Genomic DNA, 18,824 nt, shown 5'->3' with positions numbered 1-18,824 from the left:
TTCTCAGCGCCCTTCAATACTTCAAGCCTCAACTGGTTTGGCAGAAAACCAGGGTTACTCCACAAATAACCCACAAACCCATTTTATGATTCATAAATAATAAATCACAGCTAATTTCACTGACAGCTGTAGTAAAACCTAATCTGCTTATAATGGTGGCCTTCAATGACATCCACATCTAGACCCCATTTCTGCTGTTTGTTTCATTTAACGATTTCCCTGAAACTGGAAGACAGAAGCCGGAGTTGTAAAAAATCAACATAACACTTTGAAAGCCAAATTTGAATGGACAGCCTACCTCATGTAACGCTGAACCCTCCGGTCATCAGACTGAAAACATTCACCTGGAGACTAATATTTCACTATCCCCTGTGGCATTAGTAATCTAATTTTTATATTCACTAACTTTACTATTGACTAACCTCTCAATCTTTGAGGGAATGTTGTGTCAACAAGTTGCTGTGCAACTGCAAATAGTGATCTAACTTATGTTTTCCTCATATCAAATCAGAGAGACAGCTATAAGCCAACTTTGACAGTGAAGGGCAAAACATGTTTCATATTTCAGGCTTGACATGGAATACAAACGTACAAACACTTCTATCTCTGATTGGACTGTGATTTCCATGGTTTCCCTAGCAGTGAAGATCATGAAGTTATAGTGCCCTCTATAGACCTTCTTCACACATAACAAGTAACTGTGAATCAGGTTACAGGATCTTTCATTTTATTTTCTCAAAAGTGTGTGTGTGTGTGTGTTGGTGTTGTGTTCAAGATTGAGCTGGTGCTTAAGTCTTTTCTCAACCTGAGGAGTGTAGAGCTGCAACGGCCGAAACCTCATCTGGCGGCCGAGAATAGGGCATCCTATGTGGGGGAATGTTGATGGGTTTCAGCCTCTCCCTGGAAAATCAAACTGGGATTTAACATGTTTCAGCATGGGTCTACTGGTCACAGATGATGTCGTGTGTGGTATGATCCGTGAGCCAAAGGTCAACAAATAAGTATAAAAAGTTATAATACTTTGACGAGAGAGATCCATAACTATGTTACATAACATTGCTATTTTGGTGTGTATAACTCCAATAACAGAAGACTGTTCACATAAAGTATTCATACCCCCTTATTACACATTTTGTTGTGTTACAGCCTGAATTCAAAGTGTACTAAATATATTTTTTTCTCACCAATCTACACACAATACCCCATCATGACAAAGTGAAAACATGTTTTTAGATTTTTTAGCAAAGTATTGAAACTGAAATACAGAAATATATCATTTATGTAAATATTCACACAGCCGAGTCAATACACGTTAGAATCACATTTGGCAGTGATTACAGCTGTGAGTCTTTCTGCGTAAGTCTCTAAGACCTTTTGCACACCTGGATTGTACAATATTTGCACATTATTTAGTCAATCGAGTTGTTGTTCATTGCTAGACAGCCATTTTCAGGTCTTGCCATAGATTTTCAAGCTGATTTAAGTCAAAACTGTAACTAGGCCACTCAGGAACATTGTCGTCTTGGTAAACAACTCCAATGTATATTTGGCCTTGTGTTTTAGGTTATTGTCCTGTTGAAAGGTGCATTTGTCTCCCACTGTATGTTTGAAAGCAGAGTGAAACAGCTTTTCCTCTAGGATTTTGCATACCCATAACATGATGCAGCCACCACCATGCTTGAAAATATGAAGAGTGGTACTCTGTGTTGTGTTGGATTTTCCCCAAACATAATGCTTTATATTCAGGACATACAATTCATTTATTTGCCACATTTGCAAAAAGAATGCATGTTTTGGAATAGTTTTATTCTGTCATTTAGGTTGATATTGTGGAGTAACTACAATGTTGTTGATCCATCCTCCGTTTTCTCCTATCACAGCCATTAAACTCTAACTGTTTTAAAGTCACCATTGGCCTCATGGTAAAATCCCTTCCTCTCCGACTCCTGAGTTAGGAAGGACGTCTGTATCTTTGTAGTGACTGGTTGTATTTATACACCATCAAAGTGTAATTAATAACTTCACCATACTCAAAGGGATATATATATATATTTTTACCCATCTACCAATAGGTGCCCTTCTTTGCAAGGCTTTGGAAAACCTACCTGGTCTTTGTGGTTCAACCTGTGTTTGAAATTCACTGCTCGACTGAGGAACCGTACAGATAATTGTATGTGTGGGGTACCGAGATGAGGTAGTCATCAAAAATCATATTAAACACTTTTATTGCACACAGAGTGAGTCAATGCAACGTATGTGACTTGTTAAAGCAATGTTTTACTCTTGACTTTAAGCTTGCCATAAAAAAGGGCTTAAATATTTATTGACTGTAGACATTTCAGTTTTTCATTGCACTTTGACATTATGGGGTATTGTGTGTAGGCCAGTGACACACGAATCTTAATTTAAAATGTGGGAAAAGTCAAGGGGTGTGAATACTTTCTGAAGGCACTGTATTACTGTAGCTTTCCCATCACATTGTTACTAAGCTGATGTGAACTTAAGCTATAAATGATCCTGTGAATGTATCTGAGTTTCATAAATAATACACATCAGTATTAACTAACCTCTTGCCAGCCACAACGTAAAACTAGGCCCTCAGAAGAAAGGTTGACCTTACTGGTTGAAGTTGTCCTTGTGCAGGTCATGTAGATATCTGGGCATGCGGGACTTGAAGACGTAGTGATAGCCAGCGTTAACGCTTTTCTTCAGAGTTTTCCTCGTTCGCTTCTTAGCCAGGTTGTAACGGCCCACTCCCACTGTGGTCTGGTTGAGGTGAAGAGAAGTGGGTGTCAAGATAAGATTGAAGGTCTTTCCTCAACTTAAAACAGGTCTATTTGGTCAGTATAAGAAAAAGAAAAGTAAAAACAAGATGAAGATTGATGATGCCAACATCACTCACATAGTTCCCCTGCATCAGCCTCTCGGCCCTCAGGGTGATACGAGGAGAGGAGGAGAGGAAGGGAGGAGGGTTGCGGTTCTCCACTTTGGGCAGACAAACATCTTCATAGAATCCATGACCAGAGTGTCTCTGCTGTTATTGTTTGATGTGAGTTTGAGGTATAAGACTGGAGGTGAGCCAGCTAACTACATCTGATTACTACATCTATGCTGCTAAAAGAACATATTCTGAATATCACTCTAATTGCATGGATATGATCACTTGTAAACTACTTGATATTTTAACTACGTTAGTCTACAATACAATGTGTTTACATTGTAGAATACTCATTTACATGAGTCGACTATGACAGGGCTGTACTGACCGCTGGCCGCGGATACTGGGGCAGGGAACCCAGGTAGATGCGTTCTGTAGGGAGGGAAGGGTACTGCTCTAGGGTGCCAAACTTGCCGTGGTGTCTTTTCTCTGGTCGCAGAACGTCCTCACATAAGACCTTTGCTGGCTTGGCGACCGTAGACAGATTCAGATTGGCTTTTTTCTAGGGCAGGAAGGAGGCAAAATAACCCAATTATTCAGAAATAGCATGTGAAGGTATGTCCTCAAGACAAGCAACATTCAAGCAGGGTTTTAGGTTGAAATACACATCAAACATGTAGTTTCCTTTTCAACTGCTTATCACAATGGAAAGAAAATTATGAAACATAATGTAGTACGAAAAATGATAATTTAATCAGTTCACGATGGAATGGATCAATTATCAACCTTCGCAGAGGATCATGATGACATATCATGAGATATCAATTCTCCATTTCGTCTGGCAATTCCTCTACATGCACTTTAACAGCTCTCTTAACAACACTCAATGGCGCTCCCTTCACCCCTTTGAATATGTAATTCTTATAATTGTTCTTAAATATATATTTTTTATTTAACCTTTTTATACAGGTTATTCTAATTGAGATCAAATCTAATTGAAGGGCCTAGTTACCGGGGCAGCAAAATATCCACAGGTGATTGGCTTGTCTCGTCGGCCAGTGAAGAGGTCATAGGGACCTCGTTTGCTGATGTGGCGGCTAAGGAGCACCTCAGTGAAGGTCGGTAAGTTGTAGGTACCAGGACACAGACCAGAGTCCTGAACACAGAGAGAAGGAAACATCAAACACCCATAAGCATCTGTCTGTGTTGTCTGTGTTGCTGCTGGTGAAAAACTACATCTCCCCTTATTCTCCCAATAAACCTTGTTCATTCATTCATATATTCTGTTTCCCCTATACAGTTGAAGTCGGAAGTTTACATACACTTAGGTTGGAGTGATTAAAACTCGTTTTTCAACCACTCCACAAATTTCTTGTTTAACAAACTAGTTTTATCAAGTCGGTTAGGACATTTACTTTGTGCATGACACAAGTCATTTTTCCAACAATTGTTTACAGACAGATTATTTCACTGTATCACAATTCCAGTGGGTCAGAAGTTTACATACACTAAGTTGACTGTGCCTTCAAACAGCTTGGAAAATTCCAGGAAATGATGTCATGGCTTTAGAAGCTTCTCATAGGCTAACTGACATAATTTGAGTCAATTGAAGGTGTACCTGTAGATGTATCTCAAGGCCCACCTTCAAACTCAGTGCCTCTTTGCTTGACATCATGGGAAAATCTAAATGAATCAGCCAAGACCTCAGAATTTTTTTTTTAGACCACCACAAGTCTGGTTCATCCTTGGGAGCAATTTCCAAACACCAGAATGTACCACGTTCATCTGTACAAACAATAGTTCGCAAGTATAAACACCATGGGACCACGCAGCCGTCATACTGCTCAGGAAGGAGACGCATTCTGTCTCCTAGAGATGAACGTACTTTGGTGGGAAAAGTGAAAATCAATCCAAGAAAAACAGCAAAGGACCTTGTGAAGATGCTGGAGGAAACGGGTACAAAAGTATCTATATCCACAGTAAAACGAGTTCTATATCGACATAACCTGAAAGGCCGCTCAGCAAGGAAGAAGGCACTGCTCCAAAACTGCCATAAAAAAGCCAGACTGCGGTTTGCAACTGCACATGGGGTCTGATGAAACAAAAACAGAACTGTTTGGCCATAATGACCATCATTATGTTTGGAGGAAAAAGGGGGAGGCTTGCAAGCCGAAGAACACCATCCCAGTGGCAGCAACATGTTGTGGGGGTGCTTTGCTGCAGGAGGGACTGGTGCACTTCACAAAATAGATGGCGTCATGAGGGAGGAAAAATATGTGGATATATTGAAGCAACATCTCAAGACATCAGTTAAAGCTAAAGTTAAAGCTTGGTTGCAAATTGGTCTTCCAAATGGACAATGACCCCAAGCATACTTCCAAAGTTGTGACGAAATGGCTTAAGGACAACAAAGTCAAGGTATTGGAGAGGCCATCACAAAGCCCTGACCTCAATCCTATAGAAAATTTGTGGAAAGGACTGGAAAAGCGTGTGCGAGCAAGGAGGCCTACAAACCTGACTTAGTTACACCAGCTCTGTCAGGAGGAATGGGACAAAATTCACCCAACTTATTGTGGGAAACTTGTGGGAGGCTACCCGAAATGTTTGACCCAAGTTAAACAATTTAAAGGCAATGCTACCAAATAGTAATTGAGTGTATGTACACTTCTGACCCACTGGGAATGTGATGAAAGAAATCAAATCTAAAATAAATCATTCTCTCTACTATTATTCTAACATTTCACATTCTTAAAATAAAGTGGTGATCCTAACTGACCTAAGACAGGGACTTTTTTACTAGGATTAAATGTCAAGAATTTTGAAAAACTCAGTTTAAATGTATTTGGCTAAGGTGTATGTAAACTTCTGACTTCAACTGTATTGGCACATCTGATCTTTTCTCCAATATATACACAGCCAAAAATAACATTTAAGGACTACTAACTCACCACTATGAGGTCTGGGAAGCGTTCCACTCCAGCACTGAAGTCCATCATGGGACAGGAGCCAATCGGCTTCCTCCTCCTCTCATCCAGCAGCCCAGATGGTATGCCCCCCTTCCCATAAGTCCCTGGGCCTGGAGTAGTTTGCTTCTGTCACATGACAAGGAGAAATTACAATAATACCATTAATCAATTATCTTCTACCCGGTGGAGAAAAAGGAAACCGGTTCCTCTAAAGATTTCTTACTTCTAGGGATTTTTTCCATGCCACTGTTCTGCTGCTCGTTCCTGAGTAGTCTAGGCTGAGTTACTGTAAAGCACTTGACCAATGTTCTAGTACCACAGTGACATACTTGTATGTGAGTATCGGTATGTGAGTATTTGTCTCCCTCTAGTGACGGGTTACTGCATTACCTTCATTAAGTCTTTAAACCTCTCCTCCCTGCTGTCACACACTCCTCTCACACTGTACGGCTTCTTACAGAGCTCTGTGAAGTCCTGGATGTCATACCTCCCTGGGCCTACCCTGCTTCTCTAGGTTGTGGAACAGCTTAGCATTAGTTACACTGGAACCTTCAACCAATATAATTATTATGTTTCATCAGTTTAGATCACATTTTATAACACATTCCATTGATTGTTTGGTGGTAATATTAATTTCACACAGCTACATAATCAAAATATAATTAGCCTTCATACTAGCTTCGACTGGAGCTGAAAAGTCCCTAAACTGTTGCCCTCATTACAGAAGCATCAATGCATCTATATAGGACATGACAGACCAAACAAAAATAACGGTCTATTTCAGTGTCGGTTCTGTGATGTCGTGAAGTGATAGATGCTGTATGAAACAGAAATAATTTCCCAACAGATACAAGTCATCATCATTATGATGGATGCTGCTCCCTCACCAGGAAGCGGTTGGTCAACCATGTGTCTCTATACAGCAGGTGGGGCATCTGGGCCTGCTGGGCCATCTCCTGCCCCCTCTTCCACCCTGGTCCCATGGCCCTGCTCTGGACTACCTGGGGGCTGAAGTCCCCTGTGTCCACCTCATACCGACCTGGACCCAGGTTACGCTCCTGACACAGACAGAGAGATACACAAACAGGAGTGGAATAAAATAGAATTGAATAGAAAATAAAATATAACTTTATTATTTCAGCTGTAGTTTATTAGTTCAGCTCAACACATGCATTGCACACACACACATTTAGGAGGAGAGTCATGCAAAGCCTTTACAAATACTGTATCTTCCAAGTAAATTGTTTTGAAAATCACATCAAATCGAATGAGATAATGTAATGTGCTTTTATTTACCAAGTCACTTATCAGTCTCTTGCAGTGGTTGATTTCTGTGAACGTGCCAATCTTCTTTTTGGATGGGTAGACTCCTGAAACATCAAACCTTATTGTGAAAAAGAATGATTGAAAGAGTTTATGATTGTTATTTATTTGGTGCTATAGACCTACAATGCTATAATAGATATTTACAAGAGGTGTTTACAATCATTATTGTCATGTTTCATATGGGTCATTTCATGGAAATATTAGAAACAAAGAACCTTGCAGACTGTGTTCCAAATGGAGCCCCTGTGAACTTTTTGTTGCTCATCTTTGATCATAACCTATTCCCAGGCATTTCCAATCAATTACAGCAAATGTCAGATGGCTATTGTTTACCTGTCCCAGAAGTGACGTCAGTGCCAACTCTGACGTCACGTGACATGTAATTAAGTCGTTATCTGGATCCATAATGTAAACCAGCATAAGCTTGTCAATTGTTTTATTATAGTTGGCTATACTAGACATGTGTTCATAAGTAAATTAAATAAATAAATCTAACAATCGAAAAAAAATGTATTCGTATGAAATGGCTATTTTTAAGTATCAAAACGTATTTTACACATGCTTGCATATTCTGCAGGTGCCCACTATCTCTCAATTGAGCACGGGTAGGCTACTTGCCGACTGCAGTTTATATTCAGGTTCATATTCACCTAAATTACATTCCTGGTGTTTTTGTGTCGACGAGTGGCTTTGTCTCGGCACATATTAGGTTACCTGTTGTTGGCTGTCCACATCTGTCCGTCTCTGACAGTGATTGCGTAACAATATCGACGGCCTTTGAGAATAATTAATTAAGCTGTCGACGCATCCAGTTATTTCTCCCGTTTTTGCAATGGCTCACGCTGCATTTGAAACCCGTCAGTGGAAAAGTTTGCTCCAATCTCTCAATGGAATCCTAGTTCATTATAGAGCGTTCAGGAACACAACGTGCACGTGAGGTCTTTTTTTCAAGTTGACTATGCCTGCGGGCAAGCTAACATGTTTTGTGTCACAGGTAACTTGTCGGGGCTGATTTCCAATATACTGTTTGCTTGGATCGTTGCGCGTAAGCTAGCCCTAAACTTCTCTAACAATTCTATATTCAAGTAGGATTTCATAATATTTTATTATGGAAGAAGGGAGTGTGTACGACTCATTTCCAGATTTGAAAGAGCTGGAAAATAAAATTGTGATGAAAACTCCGGAGAGCCTGTTGAGGTGGATGCAGGGGGATGCTTCGCTCGGTGCTGAGTGGAGTTCTAATCGTCCGGAGGGGAGAGACAACCGCACCAGCGACAGTCTGACCGACAAGATCAGAAACTTGAAACTGGAGATGGTAAGGATTCCTTTGCAGAATGCAATGTTGAATAGTTCTGTATGATTTGATTATACAAACTGTGTGTGCATTAATTTATTATGTTCAGTTGTTCTATGATTGAGTTTATTTTTCAAAGCTATACAAATGCTGAAAAGAACTCTCCCACCAGACCATGTTTGGCTGGCATTAGTGACAACCACTTCACCTTTATTAATGACAGTTCTGTCACCACCCCACCCCCCTCACCCAGCTGAGGCTCTCATTCCATTCAAAACATTTTAAGTCTAAATTCCTCTGCTCACTACTGTCATTTCACATTCTCTCCTTCCACAGGGCTGTCTGCGTGCTACAGACGTGCGGATCCTGCACCAGCTGGTGACGGTGCATGAGGCCATGGAGGCTGTGCGCTGGCTGCTTGAGGAGCGTGGCACCCTGGCCAGCAGCCTGACAAGCAGCCAGTGTAGCCTGGCTGAGGGGCCTGGGTCTGGCTTGTCCCCTTGCAGAGAGGGCCTGAGTCTGGCCCTAACTAGCTGGCAGAGTCCTCTAAATGATGCCAATGAAGAACCAGAAGAGTTGAAAGTACCAGATAGCATCTCTGGGGACAGCTACTTCCATATGCTCACAAATGCTGTTTCTTGTAATGACACAGGGTTGACACTAGATGGCGTTGTTGGCCCTCCTGAGAGAACAGGAGAAACTGGGACACCGCACTGTGGTCTCCCAGAGGAGAGACAAGGGGCCTCGGACGGTGAAATCGTGGGGGTGGAGGAACAGACCATTCCCAGTTGTGAGGTTCTGTTGGGGTATGACACTCAGTGGTGCTGGGTGGAGTCTCAAGACGATGTGACGTTTCTCTGACATTATAAGCGCAATTCAAAAGATGCTTTATGACATGAAACCTTCCCTCTTCGCCTACCAAAATTAGATGCAATGGTGCCAGTTGGACATGAAGTGCCGTCCTGGACTAGGAGCGACATTTAAATTGACAATGGTGGACTGGATGAATGCTAGTAGCATTGTTCTCTAGAGGAGCAAAATCAAGGCGTACTCATATTTTGATTTAGCTACTTTGGTTTGTCAGTTGTTGCCCTTTTGCTTTTCAATGAGTCACCGTTGCCACTTTCAACTAGATGTAAATCAGGTTGATGTCAATCATGTTCTCACTATCACATGTTTTGCTAGAGAAAGTTTATGTAGAGGGCTCAGCAGAAAATGCATTGACGTTATGACATATCATAAATGGACGCAGACATTTTACATCTAAAAGGCCATTACGCCCATCACAACTCCAGTGTGATACTATAATGAACCCTTATCTTCTGGATGCAAATGTGTTACTCAGAATATTATTCTGTTGAATAAAATAAAAAGACAATTTTTTGCCCAACCACAGTCTCCAGCTGCACATTTTCATTTAATAGGCCTAAGAATGCATATCAAGACAGTGTAGACCTTTGTGTGCCCTGTTCCTGTCCGTTGGAAGTTGGTGAGCCCGACATTGTCCAGCAGCTTGATGGGCTGATGACGTGTGAGAATGCCAGCTATGTCGGGAGATAACAGTAACCTACTGCTGTTTAACAATTATAGGACTGTGACCAGAACGAGGACTTAAGTCCCAGATACACATTATTTTAAAAACAATTATCACAATACAATGGTAATAGGACAAAGTTATTTTAATGCAGTGTTAAGAGGAACAATCCAACAGAGGACCACAATAAATAGAAACTAAACACCTGTCAATAAGCATTTGTAGATTTGGTAGTCTAGTCTGGCAGGAAACATGTAGAAAAAGACAACACATTGCTGATGCTCAGATGCTATGCACTAGAGGTCGCCCGATTACGATTTCTCAACACCGATTATTGGAGGACCCAAAAAAAAAACGATACCGATTAAATTGGCCGATTTTTATTTGTAATGACATTAATAATATTGAATGAACACTTATTTTAACTTAATATAATACATCAATAAAATCAATTTAGCCTCAAATAAACGAAACATGTTCAATTTGGTTTAAATAATGCAAAAACAAAGTGTTGAAGTAAAAATGCAATGTGCCATGTAAGAAAGCTAAAGTTTAAGTTCCTTGCTCAGAACATATGAAAGCTGGTGGTTCCTTTTAACACTTCAATAATCCCAGGTAAGAAGTTTTAGGTTGTAGTTATTATAGTACTATTTCTCTCTATACCATTTGTATTTCATTAACCTTTGACTATTGGATGTTCTTATAGGCACTTTAGTATTGCCAGTGTAACAGTACAGCTTCCGTCCATCTCCTCGCGCCTACCTGGGCTCGAACAAGGAACACAACGACAACAGCTACCCTCGAAGCAGCGTTACCCTTGCAGAGCAAGGGAAACAATTACTCCATGTCTCAGAGCGAGTGCCGTTTGAAACGCAATTAGCGCGCACCCCGCTAACTAGCTAGCCATTTCACATCACATCGTTACACCAGCCTGATCTCGGGAGTTGATAGGCTTGAAGTCATAAACAGCGCAATGCTTGAAGCATTACAAAGAGCTGCTGGCAAAACGCACGAAAGTGCTGTTTGAATGAATGCTTATGAGCCTGCTGCTGCCTACCATCGCTCAGTCACACTGCTCTATCAAATCAGACTTAAATATAACACAGAATAACAGAGCCGTAGGTCATTAATATGGTCGAATCCTGAAACTATCATCTCGAAAACAAGACATTTATACATTCAGTGAAATACGGAACCATTCAGTATTTTATCTAACGGGTGGCATCCATCAGTCTAAATATTCCTGTTACATTGCACAAAAGTCAATGTTGTCATAATTACATAAAATTCTGGCAAATTAGTTCGCAATGAGCCAGGCGGCCTAAACTGTTGCATATACCCTGACTCTGCGTGCAATGAACGCAAGAGAAGTGACACAATTTCACCTGGTTAATATTGCCTGCTAACCTGGATTTCTTTTAGTTAATATGCAGGTTTAAAAATATACATTTGTGTATTGATTTTAAGAAAGGCATTGATGTTTATGGTTAGGTACACGGAGCAACAACAGTCCTTTTTCGCAAATGCGCACTGCAGCTATTATATGCAACGCAGGACACGCTAGATAAACTAGTAATATCATCAACCATGTGTAGTTATAACTAGTGATTATGATTGATTAAGTTTAATGCTAGCTAGCAACTTACCTTGGCTTCTTACTGAATTCGCGTAACAGGCGGGCTCCTTGTGAGGCAGGTGGTTAGAGCGTTGGACTAGTTAACCGTAAGGTTGCAAGATTGAATCCCTGAGCTGACAAGGTAAAAATCTGTCGTTCTGCCCCTGAACAAGGCAGTTAACCCACCGTTCCTAGGCAGTCATTGAAAATAAGAATGTGTTCTTAACTGACTTGCCTAGTTAAATAAAGATGTAAATAAAATATATGTTTTAAATCGGCAAAATCGGCATCCAAAATTACCGATTGTTATGAAAACTTGAAAAATCGGCCCTAATTAAATCAGCCATTCCGATGAAATCGGTCAACCTCTACTATGCACACTGCATATATTTATCTAATTAGTTCACTTACAAGACATTCAAAGGCTCCGACAATTTACTAGATTTGGGGATTTTGCCTAACTGTAGGGTCATTTTAAGCTGTGTAACAGTTTGAGTGGATTTACAAAAACAGGTTCTCCATATTTTCTTACATTTCAAACAATTCAATGGTCAGTGTTTCAAACTAAGCATTTGGAACAAAAAGAAAAGCATGCTAGCTAGCTGCTAGTGAAAGTATTAGTGTGAAGGATACCGTGTTGGTTGTAGTGCCTAAAAGTTTGAGACTGGGCGCAGCACCCTCATTGGCTTAGTCGACAGTGGCTGGTCATCCTCCTTCAGCCTAGGGCAGAAGGCTGGTCTGAGGTAAGTTTGGCTGGCTGAATCCTGATCCAGGGTACAGTAGAAAGTGTAGAGACACGCCATTCTCACTGCATCATAGAAGCTCAGGATTCCACTGTCCACATCCAGAAAGACCCCAATCCGTCTGGGTGGGTTGGAGTCCGGTGCATGGAACGCAAATGCCAGCCAGTCATGCTGGGCAGAGAACTGCTGCTTGCTCTTGCTGTAACTCAGACTCCATGACTGGTCATCAGTGCCGAGCTTGCAGGTCACCGCAATCTGGGATGGGCCAAGGAAAGCTACACCGACGGCCCAAGAGGAGAGCCCCTCTACTTCCACCTCCCAATTGTGCACACCCTTGGAGGAGATAATGACTCCCATCACACAGTAAGGCCGATCAAGATAGCATGGTTCATCATGTCGCTGGTCCTCCTCAGTCACCCACACAGAGCCAGAGTCAGGGTCCAACTTCAGTTTAGGGTGGGCACTTAATTCAGAAAAGAAAATGACATCTCCTACAAAGACATAATATTAGAGATACAAGCAAAAACGTTACTTTAAAATGGCTGACAGGAACAATTAGCTGGCCAAAAACACAATAGGCTTCTAATGTACTATAGTTGTGTGAACGCTTAGAGAGCCGAATATTGAACTAATCAGTCTAATAATTATATATTTTTTAACTTGTTAACTGCGCTTCATGGAGACGGAGTACCTTGAAATGTTTTCTGGAGAGTCTGGAATAGGGGGGTGATTCTAGATGAAGCCACACGCTTGGTTCCACTCCAATTACTAAGCTTCTGCATCTGACGGGAACAAAAGTCCCTTTGAAGCAGGTCTGCCCTGCAACAGGGAAATTTACGATCACTAATGTTCAGAATTTAGCGAGATGAACATAATGTGTAGCATATGTACAGTCTGTTGCACCAATTATTTACATACTTGTAAAGACATTTGTCAATGAAATACTGTGGTGCTGGTCATTAAAAAAAAATTTTTTTTTTTTTTTAAAAGGAATGACATTTAATTATTCTACTTTGAGGGAATTGTTTGTGGGTGGTGTCTTCAGCTGTAATGCAGTCATAAAAATAATTTCAACTTACCACTCCTCATTCTTCAAGAGCTGTTTAATGAAATTGAACAGTTAAAATAAATCCTTATGAAAAGTTGCCATACTCTTAATGAATTGATAATTAGCATAAGTGGCACTGGGTGCGCTGCCTACTGTTTTTTTTTTTTTGTGGTGCCAAATTTCAACTCTCATTTAGACTTACATCCCAGTACACTCCTAGCCTGGACAAACCAGACAATGCTGTGCTCAGCATTGTTTCAAATCAGCATTCAGTCTTTCTTTAAAAAAAAAAACATGCATTATGCCCAAATCATGCTTTTGCTCTACCTGGAGAAGCACCAGGGGGTCACTGATGGTCTGAGTCTTCAGCAGGGTGTCCTGTGCCTGTGTCAGCCTGTCCTGCAGCCTCCTCAGCCCCTCTGTCCGCTGCTTCCCATTCCTGCTCTCCTGCACCATGTCCACAGAGAACCTCTTCTGCCACGCCTGCTCCTCAAACTCCAGGAACAGCTTGATTCTGCGCAGGAAGGCTGTGCACTCACTTTGCTGCCTCTCCAGACTGGCCTGTTAAATAAATGGGTGACCGTCAGGAGTGTAGCCTGATTAAACCAGACAAACACTGCATTCACGCTGGGGCCAGACAAACACTGCATTCACGCTGGGGCCAGACAAACACTGCATTCACGCTGGGGCGGAGTTATTGACTTGGAGGCCCCAGGCAGAAGCCAGTCTTAGTTAAATAGACATGGGCGGGGGCCTATCATGGCTACTGAACAAAGAGCTGTTCGGAGCCAGCTCTTCTAGGTGAAAGAATTAAAATGCCCCTTACTACTAAAAAGGTATTTGCATTGCCACAGAACAAGGGTGGGCAATAATTTTGACTAGAGGGCTACGTCAGGATTTCAAAGTTCAACGGAGTACCACACAGATTTAAACATTTTGACTGATTTGTTCACCGAAAGCAATTTGCATTATTAAAAAAAATTGCTGCGCCCATGTTTCATGAGGAAATAAAAGATCCCAGAAACGTTCTATATACACAAAAAGCTTATTTCTCAAAGATGGTAAACAAATGGTTTACATCCCTGTTAGTAAGTATTTCTCCTTTGCCAAGGTAATCCATACACCTGACAGGTGTGGAATATGAAGCTGATTCAACAGCCTGATCGTTACAGGTGCACCGAGGACAATCAAAATGTGCAGGTCTGTCATAACACAATGCCACAGATGTTTCAGGTTGAGGGAGCATGCAATGGTCTTGCTGACTGCAGGAATGTCCACCAGATCAGTTGGCAGAGAATTGAATGTTTGTTTCTCTACCAACAACCACATCCAACATGTTTTAGAGAACTTCAGTACATACAAATGGCCTCAACCACGTGTAACCACACCAGCCACCCACATCCAGCTTCTTAACCTGCGGGATCATCCGAGACCAGCCACCCTGGACAGTTGATGAAACTGAACTGAAGCATTTCTGCACAAACTGTCAGAAACCGTCTCAGGGAAGCGCATCTGCATGCTCGTTGTACTCACCAGGGTCTTGACCTAACTGCAGTTCGGCGTCGTACCCGAATTCAGTGGGTACACGCTCACCTTCGATGGCCACTGGCATGCTGGAGAAGTGTGCTCTTCACAGATTAATCCAGATTTCAACTGTACCAGGCAGATGGCAGACAGCGTGTATGGCATTGTGCTGATGTCAGCGTTGTGAACAAAGTGTCTCATGGTGGTAGGGTTATTATGGGCAAGCATAAGCTATGGCCAACGAACACAATTGCATTTTATCGATGGCAATTTGAATGCAGAGATTGCGTGATGAGATCCTGAGGCCCATTGTCGTGCCTGTCATTTGCCGCCATCATTTCATGTTTCAGCATGATAATGCACAGCTCCATGTCGCAAGGATCTGTACAGAATTCCTGGATGCTGAAAGTGTCCATGTTCTTCCATGGCCGACATACTCCCCTGTCATGTAACCCATGGAAAATGAGTGGGACAACATGCCACAATCAACAGCCTGTTCAACTCTATGCAAAAGAGATGTCGCGCTGCACGAGGTAAATGGTGGTCACACCAGATACGGACTGGTTTTCTGATCTACGGCATGACCTTTTAAGGTATCTGTGACCAACAGATCCATATCTATTCCTTCACGTGAAATCCATAGATTAGGGCCTAAAACAGGTCAATGGACAGATTCTCATATGAACTGTAACTCAGAAAACACTTACATTTTTGCATTTATATTTTTGTTCAGTGTACATATTGTCTGTTTTACACATTCAAGTTAGGGATTCATAAATTCTGGGCCAATACCTATATCTGTTATTTTCCTATGCAATATTGACAATACTGATATACTGATATTGACTTCAACAATTCTAGCACAGATACAAACTGCAACCAAGTTATGTTCATGAGGCTAAAAAGGAAAATATGGCAAATGACTTGAAGATGGGAAAGGAGAAAAACAAATATTTAACCACAACATGAGTGAAATGCATCAGGGAAGAGCATAGTTAATAATTGTATGCAAAGGAGATGCGTGTAGAAAAAAAAAGATGTCAAAACCACAATTGAAAATAATGCACAGTAACATGGTGACCAGACCGCATGCGTTGATTTTGTCCACACACACCAGACACGATCAAGACACGCAGGTTGAAAAATCAGAACCAACTAAATTAATTTGGGGACAGGTCAAAAAGCAAACAATTATGGCAATTTAGCTAGCTTGCTGTTGCTAGCTAATTTGTCCTGGGATATGAACATTGGGTTGTTATTTTACCTGAACTGCACAAGGTCTACGTCGACAATTAATCCACAGATAAAAGGGTAAACCGAGGTAGTTTCTACTCATTTCTACCGCTTCTTCTTTTTGGACTTTATATGGCAGTTGGCAAAGAACTTTAAGGTGCATTACCACCACCAACTGGACTGGAGTGTGGACCTCAGTTCATCTTTCAATCACCCACATGGGTATATGCTCCTAAAAACCAATGAGATAGGAGAGGCGGGACTTGCAGTGCATCAAGCATCACAAATAGAACCAAGTTCTATTTTAGAGCCTGGCTATGCAAACGCTCTTGAGCAGTGTAGTGCAATGATTGACGCTCACATGCCGCGCAGAGGGAAGCAGAAGACACATAGGCCTGTGTCTCAAAAACAGTCAGCTTTCAGGCATGGGGTCGTAATAGTGAAGTCGTTCAAAACTGTTCAATATCTAGACAAATTCGAAGGAGGAAAACAGATACCAATCCATTTGTCACAAGCACTATATTAGCGTACATGGGAGATTGTTCACGAGCGAAGTAGGACCTCAAGTGGAGTAGGATGGCAAGATAATTTAGTTTAATACATTAGTTATGCCAAGTTCATGAGGCTGCCTGATGATGTCAGGCCCCAGGCATGAGCCATCGTGCATACATTTATTTTGTCCCCCTACACCAAACGCAGGTTAAAATATCAAAACAAACTCTGAACCAATTACGTTAATTTGGGGACAAGTCAAAAAACATTAAACATGTATGGCAATTTAGCTAGTTAGCTAATTTGTCCTATTTAGCTAGCTTGCTGTTGCTGGCTAATTTGTCCCATTTAGCTAGCTTGCTGTTGCTAGCTAATTTGTCCTGGGATATAAACATTGAGTTGTTATTTTACCTGAAATGCACAAGGTCTTCTACTCCGACAATTAATCCACACATAAAACGGCCAACCGAATAATTTCTAGTCATCTCTCCTCCTTCCAGGCTTTTTCATCTTTGAACTTATATGGCGATTGGCATCTACACTTTTACCACAACATCCGGTAAAAAAAAATTGTCTTTCAATCACCCACGTGGATATAACCAATGAGGAGATGGCGTGGGTACCTGCTTCTATAAACCAATGAGGAGATGGGAGAGGCAGGACTTGCAGCGTGATCTGCTTCAGAAATAGAAAAAGTTCTATTTTAGCCATTGGCAAGGCAGGCGAGGAGTGTGGGTGCAATAATTGAATAACATGGATTTCTACATTTATTTTGCAACGCTTGCGCACACGACGTCTCCGGTCTGGTCAGCATGCACTCACTATTCAGACTAGTTTAACAGAAGTGGTGAGAGGAGCCTCAACATTTCATGTGGGGTTTGGGTTCATTTTCTTGCTGACATAGTCAACATGATAGGCTAGGTGTTACCTTGGAACGCGAAGCAGCTTCATCAACTTTTGCCAGGCCATTCTTTACTTCAGTCAGCCTCTCTTTAATACCCTGAAGTTTGACGTGACAGTTCTCCTATCAAAACAATTAAAGACATACCATTGATTAATTGTACAATTAGTGATTTACCAATTAACAAGACTCATTCTAATAGATTTTCTGAAAATAGCGCAAACTCAAAGTATCTTCCATGCATGCACAAGTGGCCAAAATGAAAATGAGACACCACCTCACCCTTAAAGTATCCAGCGCATCTGCCAGTTTCACGACATTGTGCCCATCCAGGTGCTTGGCCTCGGCAGGTAGCATGCAGTAGGCACACAGGGGGGTCTGGTCTGTCTCGCAGTAAAGTTCCTGTTCCTTCCCGTGCTCTTTGCAGAGTCTGCCAGTGTCGCTCATCGGGCTCACCAGAACGTGTTGGCGCAGTACAGCGTTCTCTAAGTGTGGTATGATGTGGACGGTGCAATATGACTCTTTGCAGCTGACACAACTCTTTTCTGCGAACATCCTCTGATCACCTTTGCAAACAGTGCAGTCGACACCGCTTGCACGTTTACTGTGGTACTTTTCAATTATGTTGTTAAGTACCACGTTATTTTTCAAGTTTAACGTTGAATCGCACGGTGCAAGGCAAAGAGGACAGGTGTAACATATACACAGTCTCTCGAATCCACCCTCGGCATTGATGTTTTCGACTTTCACCGCAGATCTTTTCAACTGCTTCACACAGCCTTCACAATAATTATGACCGCAGGGCAAAGTCACAGGCTCGACAAATATGTCACGGCAGACGGCGCAAATAAGCTCCTCGTCAAGAGATATGACCTCCATGCCAAACAAATGTACGGTTCAGAATATAACCAAAACGAGTGCGCTCTCTTCAATAACTAGGTAAATTGGTTGTGATGAAATCGAAAATTGAGAAGAGAAACGTAAGTGCTTCGTCCAATCAAAACGGTCCGTTCCAAATTTGAATGTCACGTGACTTTCCTGTACAGCTTTTGAATCCGGTGCAGTTTCATTTACACATGTTCATTACTTTGTTGTTCCAGTTGAATTACTTTGCTGTTGATTTTTTTTCACTTCGGTTTTACTCAAAATATTTTGTTTATGACATAATACTTATTTCATATAGAAAATGCAAGTGGATGGGTTAAACCCCGAACAACCACTGTTTGGTTAATTTAGCTAATAGTAGGGTTTGTTTACGTTACCTCTTTAC

At 41.5% G+C, this 18,824-nt stretch overlaps 3 protein-coding genes across 5 annotated transcripts; 1 reads left to right on the top strand and 2 right to left on the bottom strand.

Moving 5' to 3' along the window:
* Positions 1 to 721: 721 nt before the first annotated feature.
* LOC112261132 (lymphocyte expansion molecule-like) lies at positions 722 to 8,126 on the bottom strand. 3 transcript variants are annotated; one of them, XM_024436469.2, is made up of 10 exons: positions 7,885 to 8,125; positions 7,141 to 7,228; positions 6,732 to 6,902; positions 6,235 to 6,354; positions 5,827 to 5,970; positions 3,891 to 4,034; positions 3,267 to 3,440; positions 2,903 to 3,034; positions 2,621 to 2,766; positions 722 to 900 (listed from the first exon to the last, which is right to left on the bottom strand). In XM_024436469.2, the coding sequence occupies exons 1-10, from the start codon at positions 7,902 to 7,904 to the stop codon at positions 801 to 803; spliced, it is 1,239 nt and encodes a 412-aa protein (XP_024292237.1). In that variant the 5' UTR covers positions 7,905 to 8,125; the 3' UTR covers positions 722 to 800. The 3 variants fall into 3 exon arrangements, with proteins under 3 accessions (XP_024292237.1, XP_024292239.1, XP_024292238.1); XM_024436471.2 differs by having other exon boundaries at positions 7,141 to 7,214; positions 7,885 to 8,124; XM_024436470.2 differs by lacking the exon at positions 6,235 to 6,354 and having other exon boundaries at positions 7,885 to 8,126.
* Positions 8,127 to 8,173: 47 nt separating this feature from the next.
* Positions 8,174 to 9,846, top strand: LOC112261133 (leucine rich adaptor protein 1-like). The gene is made up of 2 exons (XM_024436472.2): positions 8,174 to 8,485; positions 8,801 to 9,846. The coding sequence occupies exons 1-2, from the start codon at positions 8,279 to 8,281 to the stop codon at positions 9,323 to 9,325; spliced, it is 732 nt and encodes a 243-aa protein (XP_024292240.1). The 5' UTR covers positions 8,174 to 8,278; the 3' UTR covers positions 9,326 to 9,846.
* Positions 9,847 to 11,884: 2,038 nt separating this feature from the next.
* Positions 11,885 to 18,573, bottom strand: LOC112260674 (tripartite motif-containing protein 75). Its single transcript, XM_024435958.2, has 6 exons — positions 17,837 to 18,573; positions 17,582 to 17,677; positions 13,732 to 13,965; positions 13,436 to 13,455; positions 13,048 to 13,175; positions 11,885 to 12,847 (listed from the first exon to the last, which is right to left on the bottom strand). Exons 1-6 carry the CDS (start codon positions 18,431 to 18,433, stop codon positions 12,264 to 12,266), a joined length of 1,659 nt encoding a protein of 552 aa, XP_024291726.1. The 5' UTR covers positions 18,434 to 18,573; the 3' UTR covers positions 11,885 to 12,263.
* Positions 18,574 to 18,824: the final 251 nt, after the last annotated feature.

The sequence above is a fragment of the Oncorhynchus tshawytscha genome, linkage group LG10 (genome assembly GCF_018296145.1).
Source record: "Oncorhynchus tshawytscha isolate Ot180627B linkage group LG10, Otsh_v2.0, whole genome shotgun sequence".
In the NCBI taxonomy this organism is placed as follows: Eukaryota; Metazoa; Chordata; class Actinopteri; order Salmoniformes; family Salmonidae; genus Oncorhynchus; species Oncorhynchus tshawytscha.
This window is presented reverse-complemented; position numbering and strand designations above follow the sequence as displayed.

Excerpts from the sequence above, each read along its gene's own strand:
- LOC112261132 (XM_024436469.2), bottom strand. The coding sequence starts at position 7,904 with ATGTGGACAGCCAACAACAG. Across the intron at positions 3,035-3,266 it reads CCCAGTATCCGCGGCCAGCG|CAGAGACACTCTGGTCATGG; the intron begins GTCAGTACAGCC and ends AAACAATAACAG. Across the intron at positions 2,767-2,902 it reads GGCTGATGCAGGGGAACTAT|ACCACAGTGGGAGTGGGCCG; the intron begins GTGAGTGATGTT and ends CACCTCAACCAG.
- LOC112261133 (XM_024436472.2), top strand. The coding sequence starts at position 8,279 with ATGGAAGAAGGGAGTGTGTACGACTCATTTCCAGATTTGAAAGAGCTG. Across the intron at positions 8,486-8,800 it reads GAAACTTGAAACTGGAGATG|GGCTGTCTGCGTGCTACAGA; the intron begins GTAAGGATTCCT and ends CTCCTTCCACAG.
- LOC112260674 (XM_024435958.2), bottom strand. The coding sequence starts at position 18,433 with ATGGAGGTCATATCTCTTGACGAGGAGCTTATTTGCGCCGTCTGCCGT. Across the intron at positions 13,456-13,731 it reads ACCCCCTGGTGCTTCTCCAG|CTCTTGAAGAATGAGGAGTG; the intron begins GTAGAGCAAAAG and ends TTCATTAAACAG. Across the intron at positions 12,848-13,047 it reads TCTCCAGAAAACATTTCAAG|GAGATGTCATTTTCTTTTCT; the intron begins GTACTCCGTCTC and ends ATGTCTTTGTAG.